The 21,764-nt window shown below is 42.6% G+C and overlaps 1 protein-coding gene across 1 annotated transcript in view; it reads left to right on the plus strand.

Moving 5' to 3' along the window:
- The window catches only part of DSCAM (DS cell adhesion molecule), a 632,908-nt gene that overhangs the window by 365,591 nt on the left and 245,553 nt on the right, over nucleotides 1-21,764 (plus strand). Inside the window, exon 4 of the mRNA XM_073360366.1 lies at nucleotides 7,211-7,357. Within this exon, the coding sequence (XP_073216467.1) occupies nucleotides 7,211-7,357 (147 nt within the window). The remainder of the gene's footprint in view (nucleotides 1-7,210; nucleotides 7,358-21,764) is intronic.

Below are 21,764 nucleotides of genomic sequence, written 5' to 3' on the forward strand. Positions count from 1 at the left end.
CTCTGAACTCTAGGGTACAGATGTGGGGACCTGCATGAAAAACCTCCTAAGCTTATCTTTACCAGCTTAGGTCAAAACTTCCCCAAGGTACAAAATATTACACCTTGGACTGGCCGCTACCACCACCAAACTAATACTGGTTACTGGGGAAGAGCTGTTTGGACGCGTCCTTCCCCCCAAAATACTTCCCAAAACCTTGCACCCCACTTCCTGGACAAGGTTTGGTAAAAAGCCTCACCAATTTGCATAGGTGACCACAGACCCAAACCCTTGGATCTGAGAACAATGAAAAAGCATTCAGTGTTTTACAAGAAGACTTTTAATAAAAAATAGAAGTAAATAGAAATAAAGAAATCCCCCCTGTAAAATCAGGATGGTAGATATCTTACAGGGTAATTAGATTCAAAAACATAGAGAACCCCTCTAGGCAAAACCTTAAGTTACAAAAAAGATACACAGACAGAAATAGTTATTCTATTCAGCACAATTCTTTTCTCAGCCATTTAAAGAAATCATAATCTAACACATACCTAGCTAGATTACTTACTAAAAGTTCTAAGACTCCATTCCTGTTCTGTCCCTGGCCAAGACGACTACAGACAGACACAGACCCTTTGTTTCTCTCCCTCCTCCCAGCTTTTGAAAGTATCTTGTCTCCTCATTGGTCATTTTGGTCAGGTGCCAGCGAGGTTACCTTTAGCTTCTTAACCCTTTACAGGTGAGAGGAGCTTTCCCCTGGCCAGGAGGGATTTCAAAGGGGTTTACCCTTCCCTTTATATTTATGACACCTTAAAATCTATGAATCCAGAAACTATTCATCTTCATACTGAGGTGAAGTTGTACAGTGGAGACAGCTGAAGACTGGGGACCAGGACTCCTGGTTCTGGTCCCATCTTTTCCACTGACCCTTGTGATATTTGGCAAGTCCACTGGTTAATCTGTGTGACTCGGTTAACCCATATGTAAAACAGTTATAATTATAATATTAGTAATATCACTTGCCTACCTCACAATTGTATTCTGAAGAGTAAACAGTGTTTGTAATACGCTTTGAGGTCCTTGAATGAAAGACACTATATGCAAATGATGGGCCTGATTTTCAGAGGTGCTGAGCACAGAAAACTGCAATTGAAGTTAATAGGAGCAACAAGCACTCAGCATCCCTGAAAATCAGGCTCTGAAATTATTATAATTATCAAGTTTCCAAGGGATTATTACATTCAATAGCAAGGAAAAATAAATGTAAATTATGAAATATATTTTGACAGTGTTCTTTTATTAATTGGGATGAAGGTGATTTCTCTGCCTCCCTCCCTCCCTCCCTTGAAGCCTGCTAACAGCAAACGAACAAAAAGCTTAAATTTCTCCAAAAGGATGCCTCTTTAAAAAAATTCTTGTTTAGCATATTAAGTAGGTAAATAAAAAAAATTGATTTTGCGAGAGCAAAACCAAAAGTGATTAAATTAAATATGGCTGGAGAAGAGAACACTCCCCAAGATCAGCAGTGTAAAAAATGCATGTCGTTCCCCATCCTGGTGCTTTTCTAAACACTTTTGAAGTATAGTACACAGAATGCTCAACACTTAGGCTTTGTTGCAGCTGACAGCCTGTCGGCTTTAATGAAAATGCTCTCCGTTTAGAAGGTGACAGAAATTACATACATTTTCCTTTTTATTTTTTGTCATCTTTTATGTCTAGCTTTTTTATGGTTTAAAGGAGTTGGTTATAAAAGTGTTACATAAGTATGTAAAATATATTAAGAAAAAGAGGAAGAGAAATGCTTTAACCTTGTAATTATACACAGTCTGCGTTGGTGAGAAATGTATACTGTGTCATAAATCTGACAGGTGGCCTTTGCTCCTATTTTTAGTCATGTTTAAAGAGGGTGAGGCAAAAATTCCTCAGTAACGTAGTAAGTAAAGGTTTTATTTAACAACTCCCTTTCTTATATCCGATCGTGAGATCATTTAAAGCGTGTTAATATCAGGTGTACGTTCAAAGAGGCAAGCCCATATACATGGGGCTAAGACTAGAAGAAGATTACATGTACATCAATAACTCTATATTTCAAAATAATTGTGTTTAACACATTACTTGGATAATGATCATTTACAAATTCTTAGCTATGCAGAGACATAATGTGATGTTTCTCTAGCTTTCAGACAGGCTTTTTAAAAAATAAGACCAAATTTGCCTGGCATGTGTACATAGGCGCATGTGAGAACTTTTGGAGGCTGGAGTACGGGAAAGAAGGCTCAACCAACAACATGCAGAGGTGCGAAGGGGCATTGTGGGGTCTGGGAGTGGCTTACATATCCATTCATATATGTCCCTTAGAACAACAATAGGCAATATACATAGGTCTTAACATAAGATTCCTTTTTCTGTATTGGCAGGAATAATATGCATTAGGTGGGAGATGCTGAGGGAATTCAACTTTTAAACCCAAGTATATGCAAAGACTTTGGCATGTGTGTAACTTTATGCATGAGTAATCCCTCAGTGGCTTAAATTTTGCAGGACTGGGGCTTTACTTAGTAAAGATACTATTGCAATAAGAATCAGTCAATACTGGAGAGGGGGACATGGATTAGCATTCACAATGCACTCCTTGTCAGTACCCAGCCCAAGCCAGGGAAGCTAATGATCCAACCAGCTGACCAAATTTGGTGATGAATCCTGATCACGTGCAACCTGAGCCACCTTGTGCATATGCTAAGAAGAAGAAATACAGGAGATAGTGATGCAGGGCACTTTTAGGATGTTTGGCCATTTGCACATACAATTACATTATTCTCATACATGGTTGGGTAAATGAGATAATTAAGACCATATCTATACATTTAAATTACTTAAAATTCATTCTTTTCAAGTGTGATCATTAGGCTTAAGAGTTAGCCCCAACTGAGATTAATGAGGGCAGCTCGCATCTCTTGGAGGGATCATGTCAGCCTGCCTGCAGTCAGAGGAAAACATCTATGTCTTGGTTACATGGTTCACATCATGAGGATTTCTTTGCAAACAAGGAATATAAACTTTTTTTAAAAAAATAAAAGTCTAGATTCTGCAGACATGTTGGTCGGATACCTCAGAAGTTCTGGATCGGGACTGTGGGCTGGGTTTTTGGCATGACATGGCAAGTGTCCTTTTTAGCACAGATGTTGGAATCTTTACAGAGTAAAATGTATGAAAATGCTGCAAAGAAGTTAGGTGGCCAAATGATGAGAAAGGGGCAGAGGAGAGTGGATTGCATAGTTGTCTGAGTGTGTGTATAGGTTGTAAATGCCATGGAAAAGGGAGGGTTACTTAGCATGGTGCAAGGGTGTATAATGAAGAGTAATATGGTGAAACTAAGGAACATAAATTTTTCACGGAATACCAGTGAAACACCATGGAACTGTCTTCCAAAGAATTGATAGAAGCCCCATCACTGGGGCCATTTAAAAGTAGACTGTACAGATAATTAGAAAATGTAATGTAGAGAGCAAGCATATACCAGCTAGTGAATGCCCTAGATGATCTAATAGATACTTTCAATCTCTAATTTCTGTGTTTTCACCCGTTGCAAGGTTTGACAGTAAAATTTTTCACTGCTGTATGAAGAGTAACATACACAGCCAAAGAATCCCTGTTTGGCTAAGCACTACTCCTGGAAAGAGCTCGTAGTCACACTAGTAACCTCTTACGTAAAAGGAGTGGTGCTGACCATTCTTCTTGAGTTAGTTATGCATTGTTAGATCGACTACACCATTTTCTCCAAACATTGTAATTAAAGATATTCCAATATTTTAAAATACAAATACTGATTTTTTTTCCTTGTGAGATTTACATTGTATATTTTAGCCATAATTGTACTGCTCTGAAATACTATCTCCCAGGAGGTGGTATCTAACTTCCACTATGCTAAGAAGCCTGTTTTGTTTCAAAGTAATCTGGGCTAAAACGCAAACCCTGTGCATTTCAGTAATTACAATTTTTAAGACAATGGTCCTTGGATAGTCAAAAAAAAAAAAGCAGCATCTAAAGGTAAACACTTTGTTTTAGGTTTGAATATACTCCCAGAGTGCCTCCACAGATATGCTATGGCTGAAAAGCCTTTTCCCCTCGCTCTCCCTATGACATCTGTCCCATGTCTACCACATCTGCTCAGGTTGGACCCTGAGCTCTGCATCCGATCCAAAGTGAGCAGGAGCTCACTGTATATTTTTGGAGTTCAGTATAATAGTTTAACATCTTTTGCAAAAATGAGAAAAAATAATAGATTCAAAGTTCAGCCTAACTCTGCCTCCACTGAAATAATTGGCAAATATTGCATAGATTTGAAAGGAAGCAGGATCAGGCCAAGCCAGTGTCATATCTGAGGTTATTTTATCATTCAGCACCTAACGTGAGAAAGAAAGGTTGTCTAAGGTTGTTTTAGCACACTGTGCCTTGTTCCAAAGGTTAGTCTGTGCTATGGTTTTAAATGAATTTCTACAAATTCTTTTAGATCACTGCTTAAATGGGATGCCTCAGGTAATTGTCCTCTCCACAAATATCATTTTATTTTGATTCACTGATTCTTAGAAGTGCTTATACCTTGACCCATTTGTGTCTAAATGCCCTTCATATTGTTAATCACAGACAAAGCTGTACGTAAACCCATGTCTGGTTAAAAGGAAGTGTTTCTCACATCCATGTTATTGACTATTGGTTTATAACTTGTCATCCCTGTATATTTTCCACCATAATTCGGGGAGTAGGATATATTTTGCAGTATGCATGTACAAATGTTCTCATTGTAAGAGTTATCAAACACCAGGAGAACAATAGTGCACTTAGTGTTGCTATATAGTGTTTATCTCTTACTTTTATTAAATGCAGTCATATGTAGGGCTAAAATGCCAGATGGGTCTTCAGAGGAAGTTGGGTGGGTGTTCTTATGAGTGCAAAAACTTGCACTGCATTCAAATTACAATGCTAGTTACAAAATGATAGATAATGTTACCAGAAAAACAATTCTATATATTTTCTTTTTATCCTGTCTCTCTTAATTCCCATTTACTCTAATGGAAAAACTTGGTAAAACCTATTTTTTCCCTGAAAGATTTATTTATTTGTTGATTGATTAATATTCCAGCAATGTCTGGAGGCACCAAACGAGATCAGGTTTCCCTTGTGCTGAGCACCATACATATGCAAAGTAGGATATAGTCCCTGTCCACAAAAGTTTATGATCTAAAGAGGCAAGGTAGACAAAAAGTGGAAGAAAGAGAGGATTATCACCATTTTGTGGATGGGGAATTGAGGCACAGATAGATTAAGTGGTTTGTCCATGCTCATATAGGAAATCTACGATAGAGCTGAGAATTGAAGTGAGATCGCCAGTCTCCTTACCCACAAGACCAAATTTTGTTCATTTTTATTTGACAGTGTTCCCCTCATCAATACAACTAGCTCTTCATCGTCCATGATTCTTATGGTGCACAGGACAACATTGCTTCACCTTGTTTATTTCTCGTCATTGTTGTTCGCATTATCAATTAGACCAACAAAACATGGAGAACAGAGCTTGTTCATTATTCTGTGTTCCCTTTATTGGGTGCCTGCCTGGTTCTGTTAGCAGAGCAAATAAATAAATACATAAACAAAAATTATAAAAACTTGTATACAAAGAAGAATGGATTACAAAGAAATGTAAATAAATATATTCACATATTATATGTAGATGCATAGACTTTAAGGCCAGAAGGGACCATCATGATCATCTATTCTGACTTCCTGCACATTGCAGGCCACAGAATCTCACCCACTGACTCTTGTAGTAGGCCCATAACCTCTGGCTGAGTTACTGAAGTCCTCAAATCTTGATGTAGAGACTTCAATTTACAGAGAATCCACCATTTACTCTACTTCAAATCAGCAAGGACCTATGGCCCATGTAACAGAGGAAGGCATAAAAAATCCAGGTTCTCTGCCAATCTGACCTAGGGGAAAATTCCTTCCCATCCCTGAGCATGTGGGCAAGACCTACCAGACATCTGGGAAATAATTTTCCATCGTAACTCAGAACCCTCCTCATCTAGTATCCCACCTCAGTCCGTTGGAGACATTTGCTAGTAGCAGTTGTGGATTAGGCCATATGCCATTGTAGGCGACCGCACCTTACCATCCCCTCCATAAACTAATACCAAATGCAAGTGGTTGTTTATAATATAATATTTTAAAAATTAATTGGAGAAGACTTTCCACCACATTTCGACAATTTTAAGGGACTGTGGGTCAAATGATGGAGCAGAACAAATTCGTCCTGTCCCTTTTTAAAGAGCAACCTCTGCTGGGCTTACTTTCTTCTTGAAATTAGACTTTGCTTCTAAAATTTTAAGAATATTGCTGTTTTTTGTTGTTGTTGTTTGTTTTAAAAACTTTGGTTATTTGAACTTGAAAGCATTTCCCTTTTCTTCTAGTTTATCTGAGCTCTTAATCTAGGCTCAAAGCCCAGGAGTCTCCCATTGCATTAACCCTTCAAGTCATCTGAGGTTAGCTTTGCTGTCTTTGTTTTCTGTTCTGAAGTCACACTTTAAAGAGACGAGTGGCAGGGCCTTCTCGGTGCAGGGTCCCAGTCTTTTTCCAGATATGTCTCCTGCGCTGGAGATGTTTCCAGATCTTGGTGTAAAATCTTTCTATTTTTGCAAGTTTCTCTCTAACCTCATTAGTTTCCCTTTTCCTCACAATCTTATTTGAAAAATTTCTGTTTGTTTTCTGGTGCTTCTGAACAATGAGACCAGTTTGGTTTAATATGGTTTTATTATGCATATCCTCCCAGATAATTATTTTAATGTATATTATTCCCCAGGTAAATTACTAGCATAAAATAATACTCTTTGACATTTAAAGTATTTGGCTCAAATTCTATATTAGCCAATTCCCTCCTATATTTTATTTAAAACACCTCTCTGGTATTTGGTGTTGTAATGATATGAATTAATGATATCTTTCTTTTATATTCATATGTCATACTTTTCATATATGTTCTCATAATTTTATATGAAATCCACCTGAGTTAATTTCAAGATAGGCATTCATGAATGGACACTTTGTAAAATATAAGATTTGCAACACATTATCTCTAGACTCTTATGAGGAAAACGTCTATTTTTTACCTCAGAAGACAAAACAATAATAAAAATCTTCAGGGGTTTTGAACACTGTAAACTCTTGTATCTTTCAGGATCTAGATTTCTCATCACATCCACGGGAGCCTTGTATATTGTAGATGTACAGAATGAAGATGGATTGTATAACTACCGATGTATCACGCGGCACAGATACACTGGAGAAACAAGACAAAGCAACAGTGCAAGACTTTTTGTATCAGGTACTCTGGAATTTCTTAAACTCGGTATACTACATATTTCTCTTTCTATCAGACTGCACTGATAAGGCAGGAACTACTGGTACTAATAATGACTTGTCTAGCAAACTAAATGCACAAATAAGTAGGTAAGACTCTACAGTACTTTCCCTGTAGAAGTGAAACATTATAAATTTAAGTTGCCTTTTCTCTTTTTTTTTTCACTCAATTATGTATTTTCTGTTGTATCATATGTGGAAAATACTGTCCATAATGCTATAATGTAAACTATCCCCTCAAAATATAGAAGCTACAGGTCCAAGGCTACACAGCAATTCCTTCTCAGAACTGGGATAAAAATGCAGGAGTTCCTGGCTCTCAATGAAACTCCACCTTCCTGTATCTTGGTAATTAAATACACATGGCTCTACCATTTGAAAAAAAAGGTAGGGCAGTAAAATTTGTCCAGGGATTTGGTTGAATTATGCAAACAAATGTGCATGTCCAAAAAAGGAAACTATTTTCAAAATTGGACATGCAAGCTGCTTAAAAAAACAAATGCTTCTCCCAATCTTAATACAGGGAACCGTGAGGGAGCTGAGAGTGAGAACAGAAGGCAATGGCTGCTGGGACTGGGATTTAGTGCCACAGCATAGGATTAGAAACCCCACTTACAAACAGAGGCCTCGAAGGGATCTTCTGCATCACTGAATCCAGTCCCCTGCTATTGCAGGCAACGCTGCCATGTAATCCCTTTCATAAATGTAACAAATTCCATTTTAAAACCAGTTAGGTTTCTTGCCCCCATTACTCCTACTGGAAGGCTGTTCCAAAACCTCCCTCCTCTGATGGTTAATGGGTGTATGTGTGTGTGTGTGTGAATGTCTTTGTACATGTCTGTTTCTGTATCCAAAAATCACACACATCTGCAAAATCAGCTGATTTTGTGCCCCAGACTGTACGTGCACAGCCTCTCCCCGTCCCAGCCCCCCAAGAGGCTAGCCTTCCTATGTGATGCATGTGGCATGGGTTATAGCTAGGGTTTCTGGGGTTTTTCTTTATTTAATTGAGAAACAGTGATAAAACACCCTTATATATCTCATTTTAAAAAAAGAAAGAAATTTGGTGTTTATCCAATAAACACTAGACATGGTTATTCATATCCAAGGCAGTGGTTCCCAGACTTGTTCCGCCGCTTGTGCAGGGAAAGTCCCTGGCGGGTTGGACCTGTTTCTTTACCTGCCGCGTCCGCAGGGTCAGCCGATTGCGGTTGCCGAACCTGTGGACGCAGCCGGTAAACAAACTGGCCTGGCCCAGCAGGGGCTTTCCCCGCACAAGCGGTGGAACAAGTTTGGGAACCACTGATCTAAGGGTTTGTCTACACAGAGCAGTAATGCAGATTACAGGGGTATGATTTCTAAAGTGCATTAATGTGGTGTGTATTAATTAGTCAGTATAAACCTGGCAGGTGCTCACTAAAGATTCTCTGGTGTGCTTTAACATAGTGCTGTCTGAAACAGTGCTACATTAAAGCATGCTAGAGAATATGACAAAGAGATTACTCATTACAAAAATCCCACCACCCCCTGATTTTTGGACAGCCACATAAAACTCAAAAAATGCTAAAAATAAATTCTGAAAAATGAAATTAATAATCTTGAAAAACAGAAGCCCTAATTATGGCATTGCAGCAATTACCTGTTTTCACTATCAAACAGCTGTTATATGGCCATAGCCCTGCAGATCATTCTGGGTATAGCAATTGTCACAAGCCAACAACGGAAGGACTCATTCTCCTTCCCTGGGATTAATCCTTTATCAGGAAAATCTGGTGATTAAATCCACAAATCCCCACTTCTTGCAGCTTGCCAACTGTGACTGAGATCTTAGGTCACAAAGACTTGCAAAAGTATCAGACCTGCTGTTCCCCTTTCTTCTGTGAATATTTTCTAATGATTGTTCAGCCCCTTTGAAAATATAAATCAGTATGTAAATGCTAAATATTATTTCATTATACAATCCAGAAGTATTTCACTATTCGAGTCCTGCTATTTGTACTATGTCCCATGTGGTTGAAACACTCACCTGTACTTTTTCCAGCCAGATGAGGAAATATAAGTCCAGCACAATGGTCTGTCTAGTTATCCCAGATATTTGGTCTTAACAGTAAAAGATGATTTCCATCCTTCCCATTCAGCCCTGAAATATATCCCCACTCTCTCATGCAATCAAGCTAAACCTGAACCAGTGGTAATCTATAATCAAGCCATTATCTTGACCAGCAAAGGAGGGTTTCTACCCCAGTTGTTTCCTGGAATAAGGAGGAGAGAGGGCTTTCTGCCTGTTCCATCACTTATGCCTTTTTTGAGTGGCCCAGAGGATATATCCCTGCAAAGAGTTCCCTTTCCTGCCCAATTCCACACACACAGTCATTCTGGGAAGTCTGGTACATCCTAATGTACACTACCTTAACTTCAGCATTTGGGGCTTTTGAAGTGGTGAGTTTTACACCCCTGAAAAGCTAACTTCTGCTCTCATTTACACTCATGCACTCCTGCTGAAATCCCTGGGGTTCTACAGGTGTAACCAAGAGCCGAATCTGGCTTCACGCACAGAATTCCGCCTCCCAATGACTTTGTCTTAACAGGACACACACACAAGATCTACAGCTGAACAGTTTCAGACACAATGTTTTGCCTCAATTTTTCATTGTCCTTGTTCACAGCCGACTGCTGAATCACAATATTTTAAAGAGGTTGCTGCAGTTTGTTTTTCATTAGATATTTGAATCGGGATATAGTGCTTTTTTTTTTTTTTTTTTTAAGATCAGGTTTGGAAGGGACCTCAGGAGGTCATCTAGTCCTTGAACTCACAACCCTGGGTTTAGCAGGCCAATGCTCAAACCACTGAGCTATCCCTTTCCCCTAAAGGAAGTGCTAAAGGAGTTGGCAGATCTGATTGCACAGCCATTGGACATTATCTTTGAAAACTCGTGGTGATCGGGGGAGGTCTCAGACGACTGGAAAAAGGCTAATGTAGTGCCCATCTTTAAAAAAGGGAAGAAGGAGGATCCTGGGAGTTACAGGCCAGTCAGCCTCACCTCAGTCCCTGGAAAAATCATGGAGCAGCTCCTCAAGGAATCAATTCTGAAGCACTTAGAGGAGAGAAAAGTGATCAGGAACAGTCAGCATGGATTCACGAAGGGCAAGTCATGCCTGACTAATCTAATTGCCTTCTATGATGAGATAACTGGCTCTATGGATGAGTGGAAAGCAGTGAATGTGTTATTCCCTGACTTCAGCATAGCTTTTGACACAGTCTCCCACAGTATTCTTGCCAGCAAGTTAAAGAAGTATGGGCTTGATGAATGGACTATAAAGTGGATAGAAAGCTGGCTAGATTGTCAGGCTCAACAGGTAGTGATCAATGGCTCCATGTCTAGTTGGCAGCCTGTATCAAGCGTAGTGCCCCAAGGGTCAGTCCTGGGGCCGGTTTTGTTCAATATCTTCATTAATGATCTGGAGGATGGTGTGAATTGCACCCTCAGCAAGTTTGCAGATGACACTAAACTGGGAGGAGAGGTAGATATGCTGGAGGGTAGGGATAGGATACAGAGGGCCCTAGACAAATTATAGGATTGGGCCAAAAGAAATCTGATGAGGTTCAACAAGGACAAGTGCAGAGTCCTGCACTTAGGACGGAAGAATCCCATGCACCGCTACAGACTAGGGACCGAATGGCTAGGCAGCAGTTCTGCAGAAAAGGACGTAGGGGTTACAGTGGATGAGAAGCTGGATATAAGTCAACAGTGTGCCCTTGTTGCCAAGAAGGCCAATGGCATTTTGGGATGTATAAGTAGGGGCATTGCCAACAGATCGAGGGACATGATCGTTCCCCTCTATTCGACATTGGTGAGGCCTCATTTGGAGTACTGTGTCCAGTTTTGGGCCCCACACTACAAGAAGGATGTGGAAAAATTGGAAAGTGTCCAGCAGAGGGCAACAAAAATTATTAGGGGACTGGAACACATGACTTATGAGGAGAGGCTGAGGGAACTGGTATTGTTTAGTCTGCGGAAGAGAAGAATGAGGGGGGATTTGATAGCTGCTTTCAACTACCTGAAAGGGGGTTCCAAAGAGGATGGCTCTAGACTGTTCTCAGTGGTAGCTGATGACAGAACAAGGAGTAATGGTCTCAAGTTGCAGTGGGGGAGGTTTAGATTGGATATTAGGAAAAACTTTTTTCACTAGGAGGGTGGTGAAGCACTGGAATGTGTTACCTAGGGAGGTGGTGGACTCTCCTTCCTTAGAAGTTTTTAAGGTCAGGCTTGACAAAGCCCTGGCTGGGATGATTTAGTTGGGGATTGGTCCTGCTCTGAGCAGGGGGTTGGACCAGATGACCTCCTGAGGTTCCTTCCAACCCTGATATTCTATGCTTTCCTGTTTATTTTATTGGAGGTGATTACAAATAGAGAAATGGGTTTCCTTTCCTCTTTTCCTTTCTGTTTTTAACTGAAAAATGGTAGGAATCTATTTGAGGACTAGTCTATGAGAAAATATGGCTATTGAAGAGATACCTGAATACATTAGAACAGAATGCAAGAAAGAAGGGTCACTTTAGTTTTATTTTGTGCATCCCAAAATGGATCTATGTTATCTATATCTGTATTATCTTCTCCACCACACATGCTTTGTAAACCAGTGCATGTGCCACAGGGAATAATTGTTCCATGAAGCAAGCATATGCATGTTGGACTCTGGTATTTTAGATATCTTTTTTTTCTTCATCCACTTCTTTAGTTCCCTGTATCTGAATAGGTGATCCTTGTTGTGTTCCAAGGTCTGAATGCCACTTCATGGATTTGCACTTTAGGGGATTGCAAACTGTACCACTTAGACCTGTCAAACACTTTGAAACTGAAAACATCTATTCAAAAGCCTCCTGCCCCTGGAAGCTTTTGAATAGTGTTGCACAAAAGTGGCAACCACACCAAACAAACAAAAAAGTGGAATTTCCTATAAAATGTGTAGCCATTTTATATGCAACTTGTAGAAGAGGGATGCAAACGCTTTTTAAAAAAAATATATTCAGATCTGCCTAAGTGGTGTTTGGGATTCAGCTGGAGCCAGTAGAGGTTGTGATGTCATCTGGGTCCCTCTCTCTAGCCCAGTCTGGTCAGGACCTCTCTCAGGATTAGGATTACAAAGGCCCAGGAGATAGAGAGACTGTCAGCCGCGGTGATGAAACTTGCTCTAGTAGCCAATTTTACTTCCAAAATTCTCTTTCTTTAAGGACCTGCAAACAGAGGGATGGATGGAATAGCCTGTCCTCTCATTATTTTGTCAACAATTAGGCGTAGTTTCCGAAACACCAATTATGGTTCACTGATTTCTTGTTCCATACTTTTCTTGTTTACCAAATATGATTTAGCACAGTGCTTGAGTAATATCAGTCGGCCTTTTAAAAATATTCAGTCTTTGTCTCCTTTTCATACCCTTTTCCATACACATTTGTTGTTATGGGTTATTGTGACGTCTCATGAACATACACTCACTTTTTAAAATTGGGCTCACAATCAGGGTACATTTGCAAGCCCAATTATCACAACAGGATATCCAAACCTCATCAGTTTCAGTGAAACTTGGGCATCTAGTTCCCTTAGGTAGCTTTGCCAATCACAGCCAGGATGTATTTTAAAAGTCACTTCCAAGTTTTCAATAAGTTATAAAATCAGTTTTAAAAAAATTAAACAAACTGACTTAAGGTGGCCAGGATGTTATGATCTTCTCACTGCATCACTGATTCTAAGCCCTGGTCTACACTAGAAGTTGTGGTCGAATTTAGCAGCGTTAAATTGATTTAACCCTGCATCCGTCCACACGATGAAGCCCTTTTTATCGACTTAAAGGGCTCTTAAAATCGATTTCTTTACTCCACCCCCAGCGAGGGGTTTAGTGCTGAAATTGGCCTTGCTGGGTCGAATTTGGGGTACTGTGGATGCAATTCGACGGTATTGGCCACCGGGAGCTATCCCAGAGTGCTCCATTGTGACCGCTCTGGACAGCACTCTCAACTCAGATGCACTGGCCAGGTAGACAGGAACAGGCCCATGAACTTTTGAATCTCATTTCCTGTTTGGCCAGCATGGCGAGCTGCAGGTGAGTGCAGAACTCATCAGCAGAGGTGAACATGATGGAGTCCCAGAATTGCAAAAGAGCTCCAGCATGGACCAAATGGGAGGTATGGGATCTGATCGCTGTATGGGGAGAGGAATCCATGCTATCAGAACTCCGTTCCAGTTTTCAAAATGCCAAAACATTTGTCAAAATCTCCCAGGGCATGAAGGACAGAGGCCATAACAGGGACCCGAAGCAGTGCCGCGTGAAACTTAAGGAGCTCAGGCAAGCCTACCAGAAAACCAGAGAGGCAAACGGCCGCTCCGGGTCAAAGCCCCAAACATGCCACTTCTATGATGAGCTGCATGCCATTTTAGGGGGTTCAGCCATCACTACCCCAACCCTGTGCTTTGACTCCGTCAATAGAGGGGGAGGCAACACGGAAGCAGGTTTTGGGGATGAGGAAGATGATGATGAGGTTGTAGATAGCTCACAGCAAGCAAGCGGAGAAACCGGTTTTCCCGACAGCCAGGAACTGTTTCTCACCCTGGACCTGGAGCCAGTAACCCCCGAACCCACCCAAGGCTGTGTCGCGGACCCACCAGGCGGAGAAGGGACCTCTGGTGAGTGTACCTTTGTAAATATTATACATGGTTTAAAAGCAAGCGTGTTTAATGATTAATTTGCCTTGACATTCGCGGCCAGTACAGCTACTGGAAAAGTCTGTTAATGTGTCTGGGGATGGAGCGGAAATCCTTCAGGGACATCTCAATAAAGCTCTCCTGGATGTACTCCCAAAGCCTTTGCAAAAGTTTTCTGGGGAGGGCAGCCTGATTCCGTCCTCCATGGTAGGACACTTTACCACGCCAAGCCAGTAGCATGTAGTTGGGAATCATTGTAAAACAAAGCATTGCACCGTATGTTTGCTGGCATTCAAACAACATCCATTCTTTATCTCTCTGTGTTATCCTCAGGAGAGTGATATCATTCATGGTCACCTGGTTGAAATAGGGTGCTTTTCTTAAGGGGACATTCAGAGGTGCCCATTCCTGCTGGGCTGTTTGCCTGTGGCTGAACAGAAATGTTCCCCGCTGTTAGCCATGGGAAGGAGAGTGGTTAGCCATACAGTGGGGGCAAACAAAATGCAACCTTGTAACGAAAGCACATGTGCTATGTATGTAATGTTAACAGCAAGGTTTACCGTGAAAGAGTGCACCCGTTGTTCTATAAAATGTGTCTTTTTAAATACCACTGTCCCTTTTTTTTTCTCCACCAGCTGCATGTGTTTCAAGGATCACAGGATCTTCTCCTTCCCAGAGGTTAGCGAAGATTAGAAGGCGAAAAAAACGCACTCACGCTGAAATGTTCTCTGACCTCATGCTGTCCTCCCACACTGACAGAGCACAGACACATGTGTGGAGGCAGACAATGTCAAAGTGCAGGAAAGCACAAAATGACCGGGAGGAGAGGTGGCGGGCTGAGGAGAGTAAGTGACGGGCTGAAGAGAGGGCTGAAGCTGATAGGTGGCGGCAGCATGATGAGAGGAGGCAGGATTCAATGCTGAGGCTGCTGGAGGATCAAACTAATACACTCCAGCGTATGGTTGAGCTGCAGGAAAGGCAGCAGGAGCACAGACTGCCGCTACAGCCCCTGTGTAACCAACCGCCCTCCTCCCCAAGTTCCATAGCCTCCTCACCCAGACGCCCAAGAACGCAGTGGGGGCGCCTCCGGCCACCCAGCCACTCCACCCCAGAAGATTGCCCAAGCAACAGAAGGCTGACATGCAATAAGTTTTAAAGTTTTAAAGTGCTGTGTGGCCTTGTCCTTCCCTCCTCCACCACCCCACCTGGTGCTTCCCTCCTCCACCACCCCTCCCGGGCTACCTTGGCAGTTATCCCCCTATTTGTGTGATGAATTAATAAAGAGTGCATGAATGTGAAGCAACAATGACTTTATTGCCTCTGCAAGCAGTGATCGAAGAGGGGAGGGTGGTTAGCTTACAGGGAAGTAGAGTGAACCAAGGTGTGTGTGGGGGGGGGTTCATCAAGGAGAAACAAACAGAACTTTCACATCGTAGCCTGGCCAGTCATGAAACTGGTTTACAAAGCTTCTCTGATGCGCACAGCACCCTCCTGTGCTCTTCTGACCTGGTGTCTGGCTGCGCATAACCAGCAGCCAGGCGATTTGCCTCAACCTCCCACCCTGCCATAAACGTCTCCCCCTTACTCTCACAGATATTGTGGAGCACACAGCAAGCAGTAATAACAGTGGGAATATTGGTTTCGCTGAGGTCTAAGCGAGTCAGTAAACTGCGCCAGCGCGCCTTTAAACGTCCAAATGCACATTCTACCACCATTCTGCACTTGCTCAGCCTGTAGTTGAACAGCTCCTGACTACTGTCCAGGCTGCCTGTGTATGGCTTCATGAGCCATGGCATTAAGGGGTAGGCTGTGTCCCCAAGGGTACATATAGGCATTTCAACATCCCCAACGGTTATTTTCTGGTCTGGGAATAAAGTCCCTTCCTGCAGCTTTTGAAACAGACCAGAGTTCCTGAAGATGCGAGCGTCATGTACCTTTCCCGGCCATCCTACGTTGATGTTGGTGAAACGTCCCTTGTGATCCACCAGTGCTTGCAGCACTATTGAAAAGTACCCCTTGCGGTTTATGTACTCGCCAGCTCGGTGCTCCGGTGCCAAGATAGGGATATGGGTTCCGTCTATGGCCCCACCACAGTTAGGGAATCCCATTGCAGCAAAGCCATCACTATGACCTGCACATTTCCCAGACTCACTACCCTTGATATCAGCAGATCTTTGTTCGCATTGGCTACTTGCATCACAGCAGCCCCCACAGTAGATTTGCCCCCTCCAAATTGATTCTTGACTGACCAGTAGCTGTCTGGTGTTGCAAGCTTCCACAGGGCTATTGCCACTTGCTTCTCAGCTGTGAGGGCTGCTCTCATCTTGGTATTCTGGTGCTTCAGGGCAGGGGAAAGCAAGTCACAAAGTTCCATGAAAGTGCCCTTACACATGCAAAAGTTTCGCAGCCACTGGGAATCATCCCAAACCTGCAACTCTATGCAGTCCCCACCAGTCTGTGCTTGTTTCCCGGGCCCAGAATCGGCATTCCGTGGCATGAACCTGCCCCATTAGCACCATGATGCCCACGTTGCCAGGGACCGTGCTTTGAGAGAAGTCTGTGTCCATGTCCTCATCACTCTCGTCACCACGCTAATGTCGCCTACTCACCCGGTTTCGCTTTGCCAGGTTCTGGTGCTGCATATACTGCTGGATAATGCGCGTGGTGTTTAATGTGCTCCTAATTGCCAAAGTGATCTGAGCGGGCTCCATGCTTGCCATGGTATGGTGTCTGCACGGAAAAAAGGCGTGGAACAATTGTCTGCCGTTGCTCTGAAGGAGAAAGGGGCGACTGAGGACATGGCTTACAGGGAATTAAAATCAACAAAGGGGGTGGCTTTACATCAAGGAGAAACAAAAACAACTGTCACACAGAATGACCCCCTCAAGGATTGAACTCAAAACCCTGAGTTTAGCAGGCCAATGCTTAACCCACTGGTATTCCAGGCAAGACTGAATCTCTGTTAAATTTTTCAAGGTGCCCCTGACAGACCTCACCGAAACAATTGTTGGACGTTGATTTCATGGAGGGAGGGAGGGGGGGAAGCAAATGAATACAAAACAAATCTGGTCTGTTTCTTGTTTTGATCCACTCCATCTATCTTTTACATCTTTGGCTGGCAGCAGATGGTGCAGTAGGACTGCTAGCCATCCTCATCTCCTAGCTGCTCAGCAGAAGACGGTGCAATACGACTGCCGGCAGGACTAAAGAGAATGACCTAGTCGAGTCACTCCTATTTTAGTCCATGAGCCCATGTCTGCCCAGGCGCTCCTGACCGACCTTATCGAGGCAGCCAAGAGCACCTCAGACATGATGACGATGGTTATCAGGCCTATTGCACCGTCTGTTGCCACAAGGCAATGAGCTGCTGCTGTGTAGCAATGCAGTACCGTATCTGCCAGCTCCCAGGAGGCGTATGGTCACAGTGAGCTGAGCGGGCTCCGTGCTTGCCGTGGTATGGCGTCTGCACAGGTAAATGAGGAAAAAAGATGTGAAACAATTGTCTGCTGCTGCTTTCATGGAGGGAAAGAGGGAGGGCCTGACGACATGTACCCAGAACCACCCACAACAATGTTTTTGCCCCATCAGGCATTGGGATCTCAACCCAGAATTCCAATGGGCGGCGGAGACTGCGGGAGCTGTGGGATAGCTACCCACAGTGCAACGCTCCAGAAGTCGATGCTAGCCTCAGTACTGTGGAAGCACTCCGCCGAGTTAATGCACTTACTGCACTTAGAGCATTTTGTGTGGGGACACACACTCTCGAATATATAAACCGATTTCTAAAAAAACGACTTCTATAAATTCGACCTAATTTCATAGTGTAGACATACCCTCTGTTACTCTGTAGCATCTGTTGTATTCTGCACCCTCATGATAGTACTACTTCATCTACCTTTTTGTTCTGATGGCCCTCAGATCTTTTGTCCACTCCAGCACCATAATGGACAATATCATCTGGTTGACAGCAGCAACATCACAACTCATCAGCTTTGTGGTTTGATTTAATGCCCATAAAATAGCACACATCAGGGGTGATGTACAGGTTAGTGTCCTCTTGAGTGTGGTTAGAAAGCATATAAAATGTTGTATCACTATGTGCACCTCCTATAGCCATCCTAGGCACATCCCTGGTGGAATTAAGACCACACACACTTACTTCATTCAGTAGCAGAGAAGACCACTGTGCATCTGAAGCTCTTTAAACTTATGAGATGTTGAACAGTCCACTGAAGTGTCGGCATATCATAGGGACCATTACTAGCATCCTATCCATATTTGCATTTCTCCTGAGTTAACTCCATCAAAACCAAGTTGAGGCAGCAGAGTGCCAAACAGGATATATACAGAAACTCTTGTTACACAACATCTTCACATTGTGGCTGTGGTCTGACGCTACAAACCAGAGATGAAGGAGGAGCAGGTTAACCACTTTGTTATGATTGCTTTCAGCTTTTCTAAAATGTTACTGGGAGAGTGTAATTTCTGAAAGCCACACATGCACAGCACGGCATGCTAACAAATGTTATAGGTGTTGTTGCCAAAGATAGGCCCAGTGGCTACTAATGCATGTAAAATCATTGGTTTGGATGGTAGAGCTTACAGTTGGTGAAAACATGCTACAGCACTGATGGTCTTCCTCAAGTAATTGCACATGTCCATTCCACTGTAGGTGTTTTTGCACTCCACAGCACAGCTGTCGGAGAGGTTTTTTCCTAGTGATACCCATTGGGGTGGCACAAGCGCTTTCTGCTGACTCGTGCACCACACACAAGCATAAAGGGAAGAGCCACCCTGACCGCCCTCACCCCCTTACTTCCTTCCTACTGCCCATGACAGTTGCTGGAGCTCCCTTTTTTATTGATTCTGCAAGTCTTTTATTTTAGTGTATAAGCAGTACCATTTTTAGAATCTGTTTAGTTCATTAGTGTAGATGAGTTGAAAAAGAAAAAAATGATTTTTTTGTTGTTGTTTGTGTGTCTCCAGTGCCTAATCTGGGTACCAGCCCCAGTACTGGAGTTATGCAGTCTCCGGGCTTCAAGCCCTGCCACTCTTGTGGTAAGGCAGTGCTGATTAGGGACCCTCACCTCAGCTGCTTTAAGTGCTTGGGGAAGGCTCACGTAAGCAACAGATGTAATATCTATAAGGGCTTTAAGCCCTGCTCTGAGAAGTATTGAGGGTTTCCCCCTCAATCAAGAGCACCTCTGCATCCATCTCGGCCAACTCCATCTACTGGCCACAAGGAACATCAATGCTGCAGACAACTTAGCATTGGTACTGAGCCCAGCACCAAAAATTCAGGACCCGTTTCATGATCAATCTCAAGAAGAGTGGGAATGGGACCAGCCCCCAGTTGACGTTGGTGGCAGAGTCCTGCTCAAGGGAAGTTCAGGAGGTGCTGCTGAATAGTACAAAACCATCAAATAAGAGCGCTTACCTGGCGAAATGAAAGAGATTTTCCATTTGATCCAGGCTGAAAGGGTTTTCCCCAGTCCTTGCTTCTATTCAGCACATGCTAGACTATCTTCTATCCCTAAAACTCCAAGTGTTGGAGATTAACTCAATCAGTGTGTAGCTAATGTCTATCCTAGCATTCCCACCTATTGCTAACTGATCTCTTTTTTCCATCCCAATGTCTGTAAGACTTTTAAAGGGCTTGGACAGACTATTTCTGCATGCGTAGAATGCTGCTCCCCTATGGAGCCTGAATCTAGTCTTAGCAAAGATGATGGGTCCCGCCAGCCACGCCCGCATGGAGCCTCAATTGACCTGCTCCCAGTTGCCTCCTTTGATGAAGGTAGCTTTTTTTAGTGGCCATTATACCAGTCAGGAGAGTGGGAGAGCTCAGGGTGCTAGTGTCAGATCCTCCATGTACATGTTTCTACACTGAAAAAGTTTGCCATCATCCTCACCCAAAATTTCTTACCAAGGTGGTTTCCACTTTTCATATTAACCAAGGAATCTTCTTGCTGACTTTCTTCCCAAAGCATCATGGTCATAAGGGTGAGGAGAGCCTTCATGCTCTGATGTTAGAAGAGCTTTCACTTTTTATCTGGATCAGATTAAACCTTTCAGGTCTTCGACTCAGTTGTTTATGGCATTTGCAGACAGAAGGAAGGGCAGTTCTGTATTCACTCAAAGGATCGTGTCTTGGATATCCCATTGTATTTGTTTTTGTTACCAGTTGGCTAACATGAAGGCTCTTGATAGAGTGTTGGGTCATTCAACTAGGTCCCAAGCAGCATCTGTGACTTTTCTGGCTAACATTCCCATATTAGACATTTGCAAAGCAGCAATCTGGTCATCTTGTCATATATTTACCTCTCACTACGCCATCTCTCAACAATCTAGAGACAATGCTAAATTTGGACAAGTGGTCCTCCAGTCCCTGTTCACACAGACTCACACAACCTGCACTTGGGGTTGCTTGTGAGTCAGCCACAGAGGCATGGCCATGTGCAATCACTCAAAGAAGAAGAAACAGTTAGTAACCTTTCTGTAACTATTGTTCTTCAAGATGTGTTGCACAAGTCCTTTCCACGCCCTGCTTTCCTTCCCCTCCCTATCAGAATCTTCCGGGGGGAAGGAACTGAGGGAGGTCAGGGATAGTTCTTCCCTTTATAGTTGTGTGCAATACATGAGGTAGCAGTGGGCCTTTGTGCCACTCCAGTGGGTTCTGCTAAGGGAAAGAATTCTCCAATGACTGTGCACTGGGGCACACACACCTACAGTGGGATGGATATGTGCAACATATCTCAAAGAACAACAATTATGGAAAGATTAATAACCATTTTATAGTGGTTCAAGTGTTTTGCTAGCCTCCAGAGAGAGGCAAAAATTGTGTGGTTATCTTTGATTAAACCTGACAATTCATATTTTACTAACTGTTTATATACAATTAACGTGGGTGACTGCTTAGCCCATTTGTTTGCAGTCTAATGGTGTTTTATTTTTTAGAACTGTTTTTATAACTTGCATAACAACTCTATAGTACACAGCAGATGGAGTGCAACAAATAGATCAACATATGCTAGGTGAGAGAGAGGGGAAGTTTAACATGTGGAGTCTACCATTGTTGTCGCAAAATTGGTTAAGATATAAGAAAAATAGCTTCATTTAAGTCAATATTTGATATTTTCATTATTATTTATTGTATTTTATTTTAGTAGTAGTAATAAACATGTATTGTGTGGTGGTGCCTAGAGGCCTCAATTAGCTTGGGCCCCATTGTACAGCGTGCAGCACAAACATAAGAAAATGACAGCCCCTGTCCTAAAGAGCTTACAGGCGAAAAAACAAGACATAGCATGTCGATCGTTATGTTTGGTGAGGTATCGAAGCATAAACATGGAGTTAATGTGCCACATTTCTCTAGAATAGAAATAACAACGGTCACATGGCAGTTTGGGACCTGTTTGTGTGAGAAAGTCTTCTGGGAACCTGGACAAAGAGCAGTTTGCTGGAGTTATAAGCTGCAGTTTACTTTTGCTGTCTAAGACTCCTTTTTAAGAGTATACAATATTTGTCAATTAGACTACAAACACACCGCCCCTTGCTTCTGCCCATTTCTCTTCTAACAAGGGAATAATTCACTCTTCTAGTTCAAAATCTTCTGACCCCTTAGAAGCGGGTGGAATATGTTGGTTTAGTTCTAGGTGAACTGTGTTTACACTT

This window comes from Lepidochelys kempii, chromosome 1 (genome assembly GCF_965140265.1).
Source record: "Lepidochelys kempii isolate rLepKem1 chromosome 1, rLepKem1.hap2, whole genome shotgun sequence".
Taxonomy (NCBI): domain Eukaryota; kingdom Metazoa; phylum Chordata; order Testudines; family Cheloniidae; genus Lepidochelys; species Lepidochelys kempii.